Raw genomic sequence first — 18,639 nt, 5'->3', positions numbered from 1 at the left:
ATTCCCCCATAAAAGCAGATCTAAAATTCAGCGTATTAACATATGTGTGCTCCTAAATATGTCATTTAAATTTATGTAACCGTATAATAACACACTTTCAAATATATATATATACATATTTGCTATAGGGTAATTAGTTTTGGCCATTACAATTATTTACCAAATGTGACGGTACAAGAAGTACAACAGATGTTATTGCATTAGACACTATTTTTCTTTCTAGTTAACTTTCTAATGCATTGTAAAAGGTTAATCAGTGCCATCATTCTTAAATTGTACTGTATCTGAAGCGACATGGTTCTCATGTAATAAATGTTGTTATATTTTCAGTTAAAACAGAGCCAATGAGCGGCTGTGAGATTGCTGCAACGACTTCAGACGGGTCTTTAGACAACTACTCAGGGTCAGGTAAGAGAGGCAGTTTGCAATGTATAAGAGGGAACATCAGGATCTTGTCAGTCAGTTCAGAATTCAGATGTTTGCTACATGCCCACAAGTTAATCACAAACCAGCATCTGTCTGTCTTGAAGTCGAGCAGCATGTGCATTTCATAGACGTTTGATAGTAAATGGACAGTCTAGCAATCCTAACGATCACCACTAGGAAAATAACCCTAAAAATACTTCACAATGTGAGATACATAAAAGTGTTGTATACTACCTGGTTTCAAATATCTGCCAGGAAAAGCTGTCAAAATGGGGAAGCTTTCCGTTCCATAAAAAGCAGCATCATCATCATCATCATCATCATCATTTATTTATATAGCGCCACTAATTCCGCAGCGCTGTACAGAGAACTCACTCACATCAGTCCCTGCCCCATTGGAGCTTACAGTCTAAATTCCCTAATATAGACATCTGATTTGTTGAGATTTGTTCACAAAACAATTAGTTAGATGCTCCTGTTTATGGCATTGGATGTTTCCCACACTTCATAGCTCTCTTGTCCAATCAATGTCAAGACCAGTGGATGGCATTTATTGATTGGATGGTGTACATCCAGACATGCCACCCACAAACAGAGGTACAATCCATGATCTGGGCTGAACCTTTACACGGTCAACACTTAGGCGCTGCCTGTCTTATATTCATGAGGTCTGTCTTATATTCATGAGGTCTGTCTTATATTCATGAGGCCTGTCTTATATTCATGAGCTACTGAATACTACTGAATTGATAGTCTACAGTATCAATGTTGCAGATGGCTTTAGATTTGGGAATGTCGTCATTATAATTAATGGTACCTACATTCTATTGTGTTTCACTTTGCAAAATGGATATATTATTTTAGTTTGCTTTTCAAAAACACATATACTTTTATCTCATCTGCTGGAGACACATGGCTCCAGTACCTGGAATTGACTGTGTTTTCCTAGTCTCCTTAGCGATCTAACGGGTGCTAGGTATTGTTTATAAGATTCCTTGGCTCCATGTTTTTGGTCTTATGTTGTGGACATATTTGAGAAGGTGTGTGCTACTGTGAGAGCTAAGGTTTGTTTCACTCATGTCTGAAACATATATTACTTTGTGGAAGTTACCATGCCTTTAAGCAATATAATATTTTTCTCTTACACACTACGGGGAAAAAACACTGATAAGTTAAGCATAATTGTAAAATAAGAATAATTTCTCCGGTCAACATAAATATGTAGTTTTACTGATGTGAAAAAAGTTTGAGAGTAACCATTTTCCCAAATATTTTATTGGAACTAGTGTGCCAATTTTGTGTATATGTAGCACTTTGATTCCTGTTACTCCACGGGCATTGATAGGCAAATAATAGAGCAACAGAGACTCCATATTGATTATATACTAATGAAGCTTTGGAACAGCACTTTTGTATTTATCCCTGGACCTAGTAATGAAAAAAATCCTGAATACAAAATGTGATGTTTATTAGCTAGAGTAGCAAGCGGTTGAAAATATAATTTTTCACAGGATAGAAAACCTCTTGCCTAGAAATCTCTTTACCCTTGTCAATGAATGTCTTTCTCGCAGAAAATGTAGCTAGTGATGTTCTACAGAAAATATGTGTAGAGCTTGCATTTGTGTTTAGTGATAACTTATTTTACATTATATGTGTTCTTTATTTTTAATGGGTTTACCAAGTGGAGAGAGTTTGGCAAGCAAGTGTTTTTGTAAGCAGGAAAGCACTCATGGTTGCTTAGTTATCTACAAGTTTTAAGAGGGGCCTTCTAGGAGCAGACTGTATACATCTCTGGGATATAGCCATTGACGTTCATTTATACATCTCCATAGAACTGGTAATGTTATAGTGCAAAAGTTAATAAAAAATAGTGCAATAGTAATAATGGTTTACTTTTTTCCAGCAATTTATCATACACAATTGTTTTGACGACCATATTGTTACTCATGCTGTATTCAATAAAAATGTTTACATGTGTTCAATACCCGAAATGGGAGAGTAGAATATTTACTCTTTGGCTCTGCCATGTCAAACCCAAATGGCACTAAGACACAATTTTAATGGGCAATAACAAACATTTTCTTTGGCCTTTTTTGATTTCATTATATTGGAATGGCCACATTTGTAAATTAGATATGCACAACTTGCTTTCTGCTAAATCCCAATTTTATATAAATAAGGGATAAGGCCGGTAATGCGAAAAAACCTAAAGGGTTAGAGGCTTTATTTAGTTAGGTCAAAGCAAAGTTGGCGCCAGTGAGGGCTGCACACAGGGGCCAATCCCTCGGTTTAGCTAAACAACAGCACAGTTTAGCAGATAACAGAAGGGTTTTCCACCTTCATAATAAAATGAATGCCATGTTGAGGTGCTGGACAACTCCTTTAAATACGTGTGTATGCAGGATGGACTGTTCTCTCATGGGAGGAGAAACGTGCATACACATTTTATTTGGTGAAAAGTAGGGTAAAATCACAGACAAAAAGATAATTTGTGTTTCCCTTCATACTCTCCTTAGAAAACAAACAGAACACTACCAAGAAATGCCAAGAATGTCACAATCTTTTATTTATACTTAAACGTGGGAATGGCTTAATAAATAATTTAACATATAGGGGCATATTCAATTAGCATTTGCGCCCGCAATTACACACGGCTTCACAGGTCCCGTTACCGCAAAAGAACGAATTTCCGTGCACACCCCATAGGGTTGCGAGGGAAAATCTGTGATGTTGCGGTACCGTAATGACACTTTACATGCGCAGACGCGTATCCTAATTCAATATGCCCCATAAAATTTAAATTGGTGTATTTAAAAACTGATGCTAGACAGCATTTGGCAATGAGGTTTAATGGTTGAAGACATTTTGTAATTGGTGATGTCTAATAAACTGATTCTAAAATTATATTTTTATGCTGTTTCTCACTAACTCTTTCTATAGACAATATCACTTTTCTCAAATATAATTTTCATGTTACATCGGCATTTTTATTCTGCATACTTTGTTTTTAACTATAACTTTTTAAAGCATATTCTACATTGTTAGCTGACCTCTCTCATGTGTTAGATGTGTGTTTGCTTGGCCCTTCAGGTTAAACTGGATGAGATATTAGTGTTGTTTTTGATTAGTTTGGCAATAGGCACTGAGTCACTGTACACAATGCAGCATTATTAACACGCAATGTTAAGCTTTTTTTTCTTTATTCTGTCCAAATGTTTGTTCCTATCTAAGAATTTCAATGTGACATATGATAAAAGTCAATATCAGTTCAATCTACTATATGGACAGGCATTGGGACTAAAATATAGCATTATGTAAGGTAAACGTTTAGTGTGGTTCTTTTTCCTATAGTGTGGGTGTTTGATTTGTTTTCATCTCCCTTTTCCCCTCTCTATGTGGAGTTATTGGAAGCAGTGGATTTAGCCCCAGACAGACACACCAGTTTTCCCCCCAAATCTACCCATCCAAGTAAGATTTCATTCTTTGTGCACTAATGAAATAAACACAAGGCACCATAAACCTGTCATTTTATATTTTTGTGTATTTCTTCCACTTCATTATCAGATGGATTGTAACATACTGTATTGTTGTACTTTGGAAGACAGCAAAAGCATTAAGTTTCAACTTTTACTTGTTCTGACGTCCTCTATATTTTGTCAGTAACTCACTCTTTCTCTTTTATTGTCATTCTCCATATTTCGCCCTCTCAATTTCTACCTTTTTCATCTTTACTTCTGTATCATTTTTCTACTCCACCTGTAACTCCATATGTCCCTCTCACTCATTATTTCCCTCCCTCTACTGCTCTCTTTCTCCCTATCTCACTATCTCTCTCTCCTCCCTCTTCCTCTCTATCTCTCTTCTCGCTCCCTCTTTCTCTCTCGACCCCCCTCTTCTGCACTATCTCTCTCTCTCTCTCTCTCTCTCTCTCTCTCTCTCTCTCTCTCTCTCTCTCTCTCTCTCTCTCTCTCTCTCTCTCTCTCTCTCTCTCTCTCTCTCTCCACTTCTTCACTAGTTTTCTCTCTATCTCCCCTTCTTCTTCACTATTTATCTCCCTCCCCCTTCTTCTCTACTATTTTTCGCTCCCTCTTCTTCATTCTCTCTCCCACTTCTTCACTCTCTCTCTGCCTCTTATTCTCTCTCTCTCTCTCTCCCTCTTATTCACTCACACTGTCTCTCTCTCTCTCTCTCTCTCCCTCTTATTCACTCTCTCTCTCCCTCTCTCCTTCTTATTCACTCTCTCTCTCCCTCTCTCCTTCTTATTCACTCTCTCTCTCCCTCTCTCCTTCTTATTCACTCTCTCCCTCTCTGCCTCTTATTCACTCTCTCCACTCTCTCTCTCCCTTTCTCTGCCTCTTATTCACTCTCTCTCTCCCTTTCTCTGCCTCTTATTCACTCTCTCTCTCCCTTTCTCTGCCTCTTATTCACTCTCTCTCTCCCTTTCTCTGCCTCTTATTCACTCTCTCTCTCCCTTTCTCTGCCTCTTATTCACTCTCTCTCTCCCTTTTTCTGCCTCTTATTCACTCTCTCTCTGCCTCTTATTCACTCTCTCTCTCCCTCTCTGCCTCTTATTCACTCTCTCTCTGCCTCTCTGCCTCTTATTCACTCTCTCTCTGCCTCTTATTCACTCTCTCTCTACCTCTCTGCCTCTTATTCACTCTCTCTCTCGCCCTCTCACTCTCCCTCTCTCTCGTCCTCTCACTCTCCCTCTCTCTCACCCTCTCTCTCGCCCTCTCACTCTCCCTCTCTCTCGCCCTCTCACTCTCCCTCTCTCTCGCCCTCTCACTTTCCCTCTCTCTCGCCCTCTCACTTTCCCTCTCTCTCGCCCTCTCACTTTTCCTCTCTCACGCCCTCTCACTCTCTTTCTCTCACTCTCTTTCTCTCACTCTCTTTCTCTCACTCTCTTTCTCTCACTCTCTTTCTCTCACTCTCTTTCTCTCACTCTCTTTCTCTCACTCTCTTTCTCTCACTCTCTTTCTCTCACTCTCTTTCTCTCACTCTCTTTCTCTCACTCTCTTTCTCTCTCTTTTTCTCTGTTTCTCTTTCTGTCTTTCTCCCCCTGGGGTTTGCATGATATTGAGGCAGTACAAACATCTAAGTGTAGATATGCATTTCTGTTAAGATGTAGCTTTACATATAATTTTAAGTAAAATAGTTTAATTCCCACTGACTGTATATATTAAATCTAATTTTTATTCATGTAGTTTTTTACTCTTTTTCTGAGAATTAAAACTCAATAACCCTTTTGTTTAATAATATGGTAATGTTGAAGATGTTGACAAGTGTTTTTTTTTACTGAAGTATTTTTCTTTTCTTGTTTCTGTATTTTTAATAGCAGGGCTTATCCACATATTTTACCCACCCCTTCCTCACAAACGATGGCTGCATACGGGCAGACTCCATTCCCCACAGGAATGCAGCAGACCTCAGCATATGCTACGTACCCCCAACCAGGACAGCCCTATGGAATTCCTCCTTACGGTAGGCAGTCTGTCTAACTCTAAACTGTCATTAATTATGTGTCACTCTTTCCAGTCTACCTTGCAGCTTTTCTTCACAGACAAATATAAAACTTTTCAGCAAACTGTAATATATATTTAATGTTCTCCACAACGTTAAAAGGTTGTATTTACAAAGACATATTTTTCCTATTTGCTTTAAGTATCTTCATAGGGTAATGAATATGAATTATGGTAGGACCTTGATACATTGTGCATAGGTAATCTGTAGCTATCCAGTTGTTGTTCAGTTACATCAGTTTTCCGGCAGGTTTGAAAAACCAATCAGAATCTAGCTATCATTTATTTAGTACATTTTTCAAAATGATAGCAAGAATCTGATTGGTTGCTATAGGCAACATCTTCTCTTTTCAAACCCGCCAGAAAACTCTCAGCTTGATACATTTACCCCCTGGCCTCTAACAGACTATGGAACCTGAAACAGGTTCTCTATTTCTAAAGAGTAAGAAGCAGCTGAAAAAGAGTTGGCAACATACATCACCTATTTTATTTTAATTCTTCACTTCTGGTAGTTAATAATGATCATGTAATTGCCCGGCTGTACAATGTGCAGCTCATGGGTCAGTCTGGCCCTCCAAGGATCTTTTGTGCTCACCTCTACCCCACCGCCACCCCACTTTCTTCAGCAGCTTGTTGTGTTTCCAAAAAGAATAATTCCATACTATGTATTGTGTTTTCTACCGTTAGATTTTGCATTACTGATAGCCAATAAGTCTAAGCCAATTATATCAGAATAATATTTTGATACAGTTTATTACTTAATTCAGCAGCACTGTTGAATTGGATCTTGACTGTATTTGTACACATGGATCTGATGTCACTAACTGATTTAGGTGCATTGTGGGCAGGCATCAAGACGGAAGGAGGGTTACCACAATCCCAATCACCGGGACAAGCTGGATTTCAGAGCTATGGTTCAAGCTTCAGCGCTCCTCAACCAGGACAAGCTCCGTACAGTTACCAAATGCAAGGTAAGTGAGGGCTTTCTGTATGATAAATACCAATCATAATGAATTTCATTTTTTGTCATTGTGCTTGAGCTATGTATTTTATGATATAATTGGTCTGGCTTTGTCACTCTTTAATTCATTTAACTTTATATTTGTGTGGTTTATGGCTTTATTAAGTGGCAACTTCTTAGTTGTGGACTGTAAGTTTGAAACAATTGAAACAAAGTGTTACCATAAAAATATTTTTTTCTAGTATATTTACACTGCACACTTTGCCCATCTTGCTAAGCTTTACATTGCTGCTTTGTATGTAATTCCAATGTTTTGATTTGCTGTTGAGTAGAAGAAAAGGAACTTTTGTCTGTCTCCCTTAATGCATATTGATCCTGGGTTTGTCAGAATATGAGGTCTCTGTACCTTTGAACTGTTAGCTGAGCAACCACAGTGCTGCTGGTCTGACCATCTGATACAAACTCCCTTAAGTGAGCACACTCTTCATGATCTGCTTTACAGATGGTTGAAGTGCAAACGATTGCTGCCGTTCCTAAAGGTGCCCTTCAACTGGCTAGATAGAAATAATAGATATTCTTGTAGAAGCTCTTACTTTTCCTTGTCCGGAACAAATTTCTTTAGGGTGGCACCAAATATAGGTTTTCTACAAATCAATCATCCATATTTTTGTCATTGCTTTATTATTAGCTATATTATATTATTTAGCTTGTTATTTATTTTATACGGAATTATTGTTTTATGTCTTACTACTATTAAAAAATGATAGTGTGTTTATACATATGCACAGCCACAGATATAGGATCTGTTATCAGGCTCTCCATGTAAGCTTTTTGACTAAACTATACTTAATTATTGTAATTGCAATAAAAAGTTAGCTCTCTTTCCATACCCTTCCCCTAGCATTTCTCTTATTAACTTTTTCCTGTTGCTCCTCACAGTGAAATAAGGAGAAAGCCCGTGTGTGTGTGTGCTTGTGAGTGCATGCTTGTGTGTGTGTGTGTGTGTGTGTGTGTGTGTGTGTGTGTGTGTGTGTGTGTGTCTCTAGCATTTTCAATTATGTTTCTTTTTTCTTTCTGGTTTCTGAACTTTCAGCAAACAGGTTTGCAGGTAACAGAAGGATGTAAAAGTTCATTCATAACAAATACCTCTTACACCTAATTCTTAAGTCTTAGTATGGTCTACTCTACAAATGACATGCATATATGGATATTACATAATCAAATATTTGCATGTCTGTCTGTTTTCATTTTCTATTACTCTTTTAATACTATTGTTACACTTTATCTCCCATTATAGAACAAAACAGAATATGTTACTGCTTTATAAAATGATCAAAATTCTTTTCTGTGAACCACATTATTGGGATGATATATTTTCTTAGAGAAACCTTTGAATCTTCACTCTGTTTTGAGGTCCATGTATAATTCAACTCATTCCTGTAGTTGCTTATGTGGATATAAGAGGAATTAGGGGGTTTATGCAAGTACTGATATGGCTGTAATTTAAAACAGAGAAAGGTTATTATATAAAGGAAAGTTTCTACTTATATGTTTGTTTATTTTAATTTATCATTTATTTGACATAATAAACATACAGCATGCCTGAATATTTTCTATGATAGGAAGTAGCTTATTTTCTAAATAACAGTTCTCTCACAAAAGTTTGTAGACAGTCATTGTAAAGGCCAACTGTTCCTCTGCAAAGGCTATAATGAAAACAGACTTTCGGGAAAGTACTTTATGTTTGTGTCTAATGGCCAGGAACCGAGAGAGACATTTTAAAAACAGTGCAAATGATGTCTGAACGGCAGCAAATGTGAAAAGGAAAAAAGATCTAGGATTAAAGAGCCCATCTGGCCTTCATAGAGCAGTCCCCAGAGGACTACACTAACTTCTGCCTCGTATATTGTACACTGATGATAGACATTGCCCATGGCAAGGACCCTGATTATAGGAAGCAAATGAACTTCTGTTCGAAATCTCAAAGTGAGACCTATATTGTAACCATCCCATTAGATATCCCAAAAAAAGAAACAGGCTTTCCCAGAAGCCAGAATTGTATTGTTTATGGCTAATTATTCTTGAATAGAAGCTATACACATGTTACTGCTAGGAACAAAAACATATTTCTGTTTACGTCATGAAAACCATAAAAGTTTTCTTGTTTCCGATTTTACATGTTACTTTAATGTTTAAAATTCCAAAACATGTGCTGTTTTGGTGACGTTCATTATACTTAATAGGCCACACATCAACTTTACTTAGATCTGTTTTCAGCTTATTTCAGTATACTTACATTTGAACATACAGTAGTGAAGAGAGCGAAATAGATGTAAAAGGAATATGTTTTAGTACTTACTAGCTCACGCACTGTGCAATCTGGTTGTTCAGCCACACGCATGCAGGATTAAATGTCACAGACCAGGTTGTTTGTGTACTTCCTAAGAACAGAAAGGGAGACTTGATACATTCCAGTCATTTCCAACTGCTTTTCTGTTCTACCTATTCAAATCCAATTCGGATCCAGAACGATTACCACAGTATGTATTGTCGGGACAGTTTAGTGAAAATCTGGTTGGCGAGATTTTGACTGTGAAAATGTACTTCTCATGGAGCTTGGGAGATGTATTCAACCTATATAGTAGTTCATTTTCACCCTTAAATAAGCTTTAGTGTACTCAGCAGCCACCGGTACTTAGCTGGAACCAGGGCCATAACTAGGGCTGTGCGGCATGGGCGACCGCCCATTGGTGCAACGCTGAAGAGGGGCGCAATTTAGGAATATTTTAGGTTAGTTTGGTTCAAATTGAGGGCTAGGGGAGCGTCATTTCTCTTTCTCGCCCCGGCGCTTGAATTCTAAGTTACGGCTCTGGCTGTAACCTCTGATGGTACGGTTGGGAGAAGGTGGGACAGTCGCAATTGGTACGGTGGGAGTTTAGGTGGCAGATTGGTCAGGTATCCTAGGTGAAAACCAGAACAGTAGAGATGTATGGAATTACTAGGCAACAGCACAGCCTGGGACAGGGAAACTGTAAGATGAGTCGACAGTGGTTATAAATGAGCAAAAGTCAGCAACAGGTAAACATAAATACTATAGCATACCCTGTGACAGATACTAATGACCATAGTGACCATAGAGAATTAATTTCTATAGCCTGACATAACTAACGCATAGGTAATGACGCAGTTATCTCATTTGGTGTGAATTTAGAACAAGTAAGTACTAAACCGACAGTCATATGAAAGCTAAGATTATGCTGCCACACCAGGATATTCATGCCATCAGTAGACCTGGAGGGTGGCAGATTCTGGCAAGGGTGCTAGACACAGCTAAATGTCACAGATCTATATGTTTACAGCCAGTTTTACTTGTACTAAACAGAGTAAATAACTGATGGGTTGCTATGGGCTACAGCCTATTAGAGCTGTTTGAACCATGTCACTAAATAACCATTTAGCTGTTTGCTATTGTAGATCTAACATATTTTTACAAGGCATTTAAGCTTGTACAATACGTATTTTCTTTCATACATGTGAACATGTACATATAATTCTATATGTTTTATGGATTTACTATTGAAAAACATTTCAAAAAGCCATTTGTAGATTTATTTAATTCATAATATATTATAAATCATTTGATTAGAACCTTGTATAATTTTTTATGCTAAGTACCCCCTGGTATGTGTAAATTTAAAGCACCTATAAATGATTTAAAAATACCAGTATGATTAGTTTTGTACCTTTTATGATGTACTAATCAATGTAATGTTATTTCCAGTTATATTTAACAAACTGAAGTACGCTTTACATCCCTAAGGTATCCATTGTGCTACAAATACAATAGACTAAGGGGTACATTTACTAAACTGCGGATTTGAAAAAGTGGAGATGTTGCCTATAGCGACCAATCAGAGTCTAGCTCTCATTTTGCAGAATGTACTAAATAAATGACAGCTAGAATCTGATTGGTCGCTATAGGTAACATCTCCACTTTTTCAAACCTGCAGTTTAGTAAATCTAGCCCTAAGAACCTAACAGTTGGCATTAGAAACACTACATCTCAAGGGTAAATCTAGACTGATTTTTTGGGATTGTATTGCAGCCTTTTCTCCAGTGTTAGCCTGGGTGCAGCTGGTATGGGGCATGCAGTCTGACAATGCCATATGCAGCGATGTTGGGGCTGCACACAATATCTCGCCTAAAAAATATATAACTGGTAGCAGGGGATACAGTTCATATGGGACTCAGAGCTTGGGGGCCCAAGTATCCTTCCAAAGCCCCATGTGTATATGAGCTTTATTTCACCTTTGCCTAGTACATGGGGGTCATTACAAAATGGGCTCACAAATGTCTGGTTATGCCCCTCCTCCGGGTTACTGAAGCTTCCTTTAGTGATCAGGCTCTGGCTGTTGTCTTAGTAACCAGAAGAAAAACTGTTATTGGTTAAGAGTGTTGATTGCTTCCTATTGTTCACTGTAACAGCAGCCATGGACTGAGCAGTAGAGGAAATTTTTCATGGACATGGGGGCCCTTTCAAAATTTTGCTAAGGGGCCCACAAATATCTAATTACGCCCCTGGCTTTGGTACTTTATATACGCTCATAATACACCTGTCTATTCACTTGAAGGGAATTCTATAAAGAAAAGCTAAAAAAACGCCTATGAAGCAATGGAAAATGTGGATTACCTAGTTTTCCAATACTGAACATTGTGTGAGGGAAGAAGAGAGATAACTCTGCAGTTCTTCAGACTCTCACAACCCCTTTCCCTCCCTCCAAAATGCTCTGCTCCCAAACATCCCATTTCATTTACTTTTGAGGTTACCTGTGCTGATTTGATCGGTGATATTTTAGAAAATATTCAATTAAATAATTGAGCACAGTTAACTGCAATAGTAAAATAATAGGGAAGCATAGAGTTGCGTTAACTGTACTGAATTAATTGATTTGAAGAATGATCTTATGAAAATAAATTAATCAATTCAGCACAGGTAAATTCAAAAGTAAATAAAAAACCTATCTGCATTAATTGCATACATAGGATGTGTGAGCCAATGATCAGCCAGATAAACACTCTGGGCCTGAGTCATTAAGGAAAGTAAGGCAAAAAAAAGAGTAAATGTTCTCCAGGAGAAACCATGTTACAATGCAACTGGTGCAAATTAGTTTATTATTTTGCGCATAAGTTAAATATTGGCTGTTTTTTTCTTCTAGCACTCAAATACTTGATAGCTTTATTTTTACATGGAAATTTAAAGTTGATCTAGGACATGCCCTATCCCAACTATAAATATGTCTCCAGATTTTAAATATACCTCCCCTCCAATGCAACATGGTTTTGCCGAGGTGCAAAGTTACTCCTTGTTTATGCTTTGCTCTCCTTAATCAGTCAGGCCCCTGAATGTTACTATGCAAACAGCTTGAGTCTATTTGTGACTATTTCACATTCCATGCATTCTAATATAGGGCCAGTGGCTTCTGCAGTCTTTCCAGCTTGGTGATACGATGAGGGGGTGGTCAAACTTACTATGCTCTGGTTCCTCAATATAGGAATTAATATATTTGTGTTATATACTTTTATATTAAACTAAATATCAAATATGTTCACAATGATTGATATTTACAGGGAATCCATATTGGCAAAATTGGCCACTTTTCATAGTGTAATTATAGTCTGTCTTTAATTTTCACAACTATTTCCCTGTTGTAAAAAAATAGTCTGAAATATTTGATGTTAAAAAAAAATAAACTCTATGTAGTTTTTATATAGTTGTGGAAACCAAAGTTGCATTTGACAACTTACTTTCCTTGACACTGAATAACATCATGGCGCGATGTGCACAAATGTATTGTAATCCACAGCAACCAGGGGCCTGATTCATTAAGGATCTTAACTTAAGACACTTCTTATTTAAGTCTCCTGGACAAAACCATGTTACAATGCAAGGGGTGCAAATTAGTATTCTGTTTTGCACAAGTTAAATACTGACTGTTTGTTCATGTAGCACATAAATGTCAACTTTAAATTTCAGTGTACAAATAAGCTATCAAGTATTTGTGTGCTACATGACAAAACAGTCAATATTTAACTTATGTGCAAAACAGAATGCTAATTTGCACCCCTTGCATTGTAACATGGTTTTGTCCAGGATACTTAAATAAGAAGTTTCTTAAGTTAAGATCCTTAATGAATCAGGCCTCAGATTCTCAAATTTTTCTAATGCTGTTTTGAAAATAAAAGCAGACATCTGATTGGTTGGTATGAGTTACTGTACACTCCCATCTGTGCACATATCACCATTTTATTACATAAGCCTCAATTTGTTTTTAACGTTATTTCTAACTGTCTCTTACTGGTGGTCCTTAAAGAAACCTATATTGTTAGTTACATAATTACCTGACTACTGAGTTGAACCGCCTGAACGGAGATCAGGGCCCAGTCATACATTAGTCAAGAACCATCAATCTAAGCGGGTGCCCTTTCCACATTAATTCAGCCATCAGGATTTGTCGCTTACTTCTACATGTCAGGAGCAACACTGTTGTTTCTGCACTACACATGGAGTCTATTGAAGTTGCAGTCTGGGAGGTCTGTGTGTATACACATTTCAGCATTTTTCTCCTTTCATTTCAGGGAGCACTTTCACCACAGCATCGGTAATCTATGCAGGAAGCAATTCACTCACAAATTCAACTGGATTTAATAGCTCCCAGCAGGTAAATTTGGTTAAAGAGGGATATTTCAGTTGTACACAAGAAGCCTTTTTTTTTTTTTCTTGTCTTCCAAATTTTTTCTGTGTTTTTACCTCACTGACTCCTGACATTGTCCTTCCAACCTCCAAGTGTTTCTACATGCTGTGTTATAAATCCAGACTTAATTCCCTCGCTGACAGATGTACTGCAGTAAATGTTTCTGTAGGCGATAGAGAGGTACCATGTGTTTGGCATACCCACATACATTGGTAATGCATGTGCACATCACATCATGTTTAATAGATACATTTGTGGCACAGTTAAAATCCAGTACGGTTATCTGTTATTATATACCAACAAGCCGGCCAATGTATTCCATGTGGGAAGCTATGTCAACATGTGCTTGCAGTTATATTTTGGAATGTTTTGCTCTGAAGTAGCAACTTGTTTAACAAAAACTCGCTTTGTTGCTTTTTTGTGTGTGCTAGGAATATCCATCTTATCCCAACTTTGGCCAGAGTCAATATGCGCAGTATTATAACAGCTCACCGTATCCATCGCATTACATGACCAGTAGCAACACGAGCCCCACTATACCCTCCACTACTGCCACATACCAGCTGCAAGAGCCACCATCAGGTGTCGCCAGTCAAGCAGTAACAGAACCTTCCACAGGTAGGTGTTCTGGTATTTACCAGTAGGCTGTGGTCATTAATGCCGCTCTGGTGTCTGTCGTTATCAGCTCTCCACCCTCACCGTTATTTCTGTTTTTCTTATTTGTGATTTTATTATAAATGCTAAACTATAAAGAAAATTATATTCATTTTTGTTTGTTATTGAGAGTTACCCACCTTCAGATGACTTTGTATCGTTGGCTTATACATGCCATCTTGCAGCTTTGACTAAGTAACCTGACTTACCTATGTACTGGTAACAAAGTAATGTATTTTTTATTTTATTTTCAATTACAGTGTATATACAAAGCAGTTCAGGAAAATCATTTGAAAGTGATGTTGTAAACTTGGCAAATTATTATTTAGTTGTGGCTGTTGTCCTGACAGAATTGCGACCCTGGATTAGACTCAGGGTTCTGGACATATTTCTATCATCAGGGCTGTACTATGTGTGATTCACAGAGAAGATTTGAAAAGTGTTTGTAATGCTCAGCTACCCTGAAACTAATGGGACTGGTCCCATGAACATAACATTTAAGAAGCCCTTTCCATGAAAAATATTGAATAGCACAGAATTACTTGGTGTAAAGAACTAGGTTGTGTTGTCGGCTAACTTTCTGACTATAGTATCCTTCAACGGTCTTAGATAGAGGGACTGATGTACATAGGGGTAAAGGCCACTTAATGTTAAAAGTTTTATTCAAACAATGGTATAAACATGGGTACGATAGTTGAATATCTATGTTTTTTTATATTTGGCTTAGTTTGGCATATTCCTTTAGTTCACCTTGATATGCACTTTTGTACTGAGGTCCATGTATGTATGTAGTACTAAGAGCTGACTGTGAGTTACAGCTATTAGAAATTCCAATTACTGCTTCCTATAGCGCCATGTTTCTCAGCATTCTGGTCTCTGACAAGAGGCGCTGCCTCAGATTTTAGGCTTCAGTGGAAAGGTTCCTCAAAAGTTGGGTTGCAAAGCTATAACGAACGTGTTGGTACCCAGCAGGGGAGAACATTCAGTCCACTTGTAAATGTGAGCACAGCTGCAGTGCTGCTATTAAGACACAAGTCTCTGGGTTTTGTGCCCAGATTGGTAGTTTTTTCAGGAAACAGAGCTTGTAAAAAGAGGTTAACACCCGACTCCTAGTCGTGAGGAACAGCTGACTGAGGCCTAGTTTTAAGTTCCCAACACTACACTGGCTGCCACTTGTAACTCTGCTGTCCTTTCTAGCAGGGGGTCTTGAAAGCTGGCTTAGATGTTTCTTATGAGTTGGTGGAAAGTATATTATCTTCTATTTGATTCCAAAAACAGCAAGGGATCCAACAGTCTCTTTGCGTGCTTCAAATATTCTTCCTAATCGATCTGCTGTTGAAGGTGATGATAGGGATTTGAGAGCTCTCTTTCCTAATAAATGTGACCATATGTGCAGGACATGTAATTACCTTGAAAGCACAGTGTTTTCCTACAAACAACTTATACTTGTCAAGTAACCTAATGCTTTAACTATGTTAGTGCTGCAAAACGCTTGCATCATTGGTGTTTTATAAAAGACCACTTAATGACTGTTGTCCTTTGACAGGATAGTGAAGTCTGCTGTAAATTTCAACTTCTTCGATAAAATATGGTAGCTGACTAGTTATAGTTTCCACTGATTTGTGAACCTCAGATATAACAAAATTATTACTGAAATGTGCGACTGACCAATGGTCACATCAGCATGCAAATGTGATCATTGTTTGACCACTATGCATGCTATTCTGTGTGCTCTAACCATGTGTCCCAAAGAAGCAGGTAGGCCGCTCAGTGATGACGCTACGTGACTAGGTCGCTCTGTGTGTGGGCTGCTTGTCTCCATCTGCAGAAAATCAGCAGATATGGTAGTGAAATTATGCTCTATATATGGATTTTGCAAACGTTTTCTCTATTGTTCTACATATGATATACGATGAGAATGCTATTTAGAGTACAGTTTTGAGCACCTCGCTGTAAGAAGTACATTGGAGAACTTGGAAGGCTTAAGAGAAGGGAAACATCATTAAAAAAATAGTAATAAAAAAGTGAAATTAGAAGATGGAGGTTGTGTTAACTAGCTTTGTTAACTTTGAGGGGAATTAATTATTATGTATTATATTAGAGGTTAACACAAAGATTTGTCTAACAAACATTTAGTGCCAAGGATCATACAAAGGACAAGGGGTCTTTAAGTGTGAATAGAAGAAACTTCATTTCACCATCAGCATAGGAAAGTATTCTTTACTGTTAGGGTGGTTAAACTATGGAATTAGTAGAGGACATTGTGAGAATGATTGAGCCAGGCAACTTAATGTAAGACATTAGATGTTTCTAAATGTAATTGTAAATCCAGCACATGCTGGTGCAGAGAGAAGTCCATGACCTTTTAGACTGTCCCATGTCCCCTACTGATAAAGTCCCAGAAAATGTCCAGCCGGGCTTGTTTCCACACATTCTTTATCAGGTTACCCTACAAACAACATAGAAGAGTCACATGTTTTATACTCACAAAAATGTATTTGAAAGGCCCGTTATTTTTAACTTGCCACATTAAATGTTTTTTAAGATGTCTCTATTATTTCTCTTTTTCCTTATAATTAAAGAACAACCAATCAGCAATTAGCTTGTATCTGTGTAGTGAAACTCAGACAATGAAAGTAAGTGTCTGATTGGCTTTTATCATTCAGTGCACATTTTGCAGCTAAATGCAATGTCAGTAAATGGGCCAGAATATCTTCATGTCTGAATGCTGCTAAGGAATGAAATTCTGCTGTAGTGAATCATTTGATTTAACTTACCTCCTGTGATCAAGAAGAGTATTTATACATCTTTACCTGCTGGGGTATTGCTGACAGTGTTTGAGAAATAGTTCTAGAAAGACATTTTAATTCATATCTATGTATAGGCAGATGGGGTATATAACAGTAAGTTCTGTTGTGCTGTATGCGATGTTTGTAGAAGCCTTTGCATGAGTGGGTACATTGAATGTCTGTGGTCCAGTTGGCTGTGAAGAACGTACATTCCATCATAAGTAGTCAGGAGGTAGTCTGCGAAACCGGACTCTTGTGGGATGAAAGATTTTTTTTCTATTTCATTTTGCAAGAACGTATGTTTTGCTGAGGAGATCGCTTTGTATGTCTGCCGTGAAAACACTGCCCAGAACTTCAGCCACAGGTGGATTTGTAGTAGAATAACGGTGAGAGATGTACTACACATGTTTATTCTTGCTATGATCAGATGGACATATTCAGCTCCAACATAAACCATGGGTTATGCAGATCCATTAGGGATGTCATAATGTGTGAAAATGGTTCATTGGGATTAGGCCTCTTGTCTTTCAATAATAATTTAGTCCAGTGGTTCCCAAACTGTGCCCCTAGGGCTTCCTGGGGTGCCTTGGAGATCTCTCAGGGGTGCCTCTGCCAGGGCCAGTGGTAAGCAAGGCAGGGGACTACTTGGTAACTATTTTGGCTTAGGGGTGCCTCGAAAAAAATTTGGAGACCCTAAGGGTGCCTTGATCTGAAATAGTTTGGAATCCACTGGGTTAGTCCAATTTGTTTTTTACATTTTGTGGAGTGTTATCTTTTATTTCTGGTTTTGCCTTATTTGTTTCATAATAGGCCAGTCATTATATAGTATGATAGGCGAACATTGAGGACCATAATGTGTCCCACCAGTTTGACAGCCTTTGTGTTGATAAAGTTGAACTCTGTTTGAATTGCATTTCACAGTGTAGTGTTGGTGCCTGAATAGATACTGGCCATCCATTGCCATTTGTCCACATGTTAAAAATGATCGCCTTAGTATTCAGTGCATGCTTAGAGCTGTGGATCATACACAGTCATCATCAGCTGCAAATGCCGCAAAGCTATGTGCACACAGATGCTTTTCTTTCAGGCATCCAGAAAGAGTTTGAAAGTGAATGAGTGTGGAAAAGGGGTGTACACATAATGTTTCACTCTCCAACTCACTTGTCAAGTGTGGTTGACATAAATTAAATTTGACACTGCTTGGGCTCTATATCTAATTCTGCAGTGTCACAAATACATTGACCACAGAACATCTTTACTGTTTAGGCGGCAATAAAAGAAAGTTTTAAACTTGTTTCTAGTATTCCGTGTGTACTAATTCTAAATATGCAGCAGGCTTGCCAAATCTTCTCAGTAAAAAAATAGACAGAATGTTAATTGCTTGATCAATTTATAAGTTTACAGCAGGTGCTAGCAGGGGAAGGGTTATCTAAAAAAGAAACACACACATGAAAATACCCCAGCACACCGCTGTGAACCAGTAAAAAAGTTGTTATTCTATTTGTGCATAAAATGCAGGAGTCTCACATTTATGATAA

At 37.9% G+C, this 18,639-nt stretch overlaps 1 protein-coding gene across 8 annotated transcripts in view; it reads left to right on the top strand.

Moving 5' to 3' along the window:
* Nucleotides 1-18,639, top strand: part of EYA1 (EYA transcriptional coactivator and phosphatase 1) — an 81,051-nt gene that overhangs the window by 16,093 nt on the left and 46,319 nt on the right. For 3 of the 8 annotated variants that reach the window (XM_075213636.1, XM_075213639.1, XM_075213634.1), the window contains 6 exons: nt 331-408; nt 3,828-3,894; nt 5,762-5,907; nt 6,779-6,916; nt 13,543-13,625; nt 14,090-14,276. In XM_075213636.1, the coding sequence (XP_075069737.1) occupies nt 331-408; nt 3,828-3,894; nt 5,762-5,907; nt 6,779-6,916; nt 13,543-13,625; nt 14,090-14,276 (699 nt within the window). The remainder of the gene's footprint in view (nt 1-330; nt 409-3,827; nt 3,895-5,761; nt 5,908-6,778; nt 6,917-13,542; nt 13,626-14,089; nt 14,277-18,639) is intronic. The other 5 variants (XM_075213640.1, XM_075213638.1, XM_075213641.1 and 2 more) reach the window with 4 other exon arrangements.

Source organism: Mixophyes fleayi, chromosome 5, assembly GCF_038048845.1.
Source record: "Mixophyes fleayi isolate aMixFle1 chromosome 5, aMixFle1.hap1, whole genome shotgun sequence".
Lineage (NCBI taxonomy): Eukaryota > Metazoa > Chordata > Amphibia > Anura > Limnodynastidae > Mixophyes > Mixophyes fleayi.
This window is presented reverse-complemented; position numbering and strand designations above follow the sequence as displayed.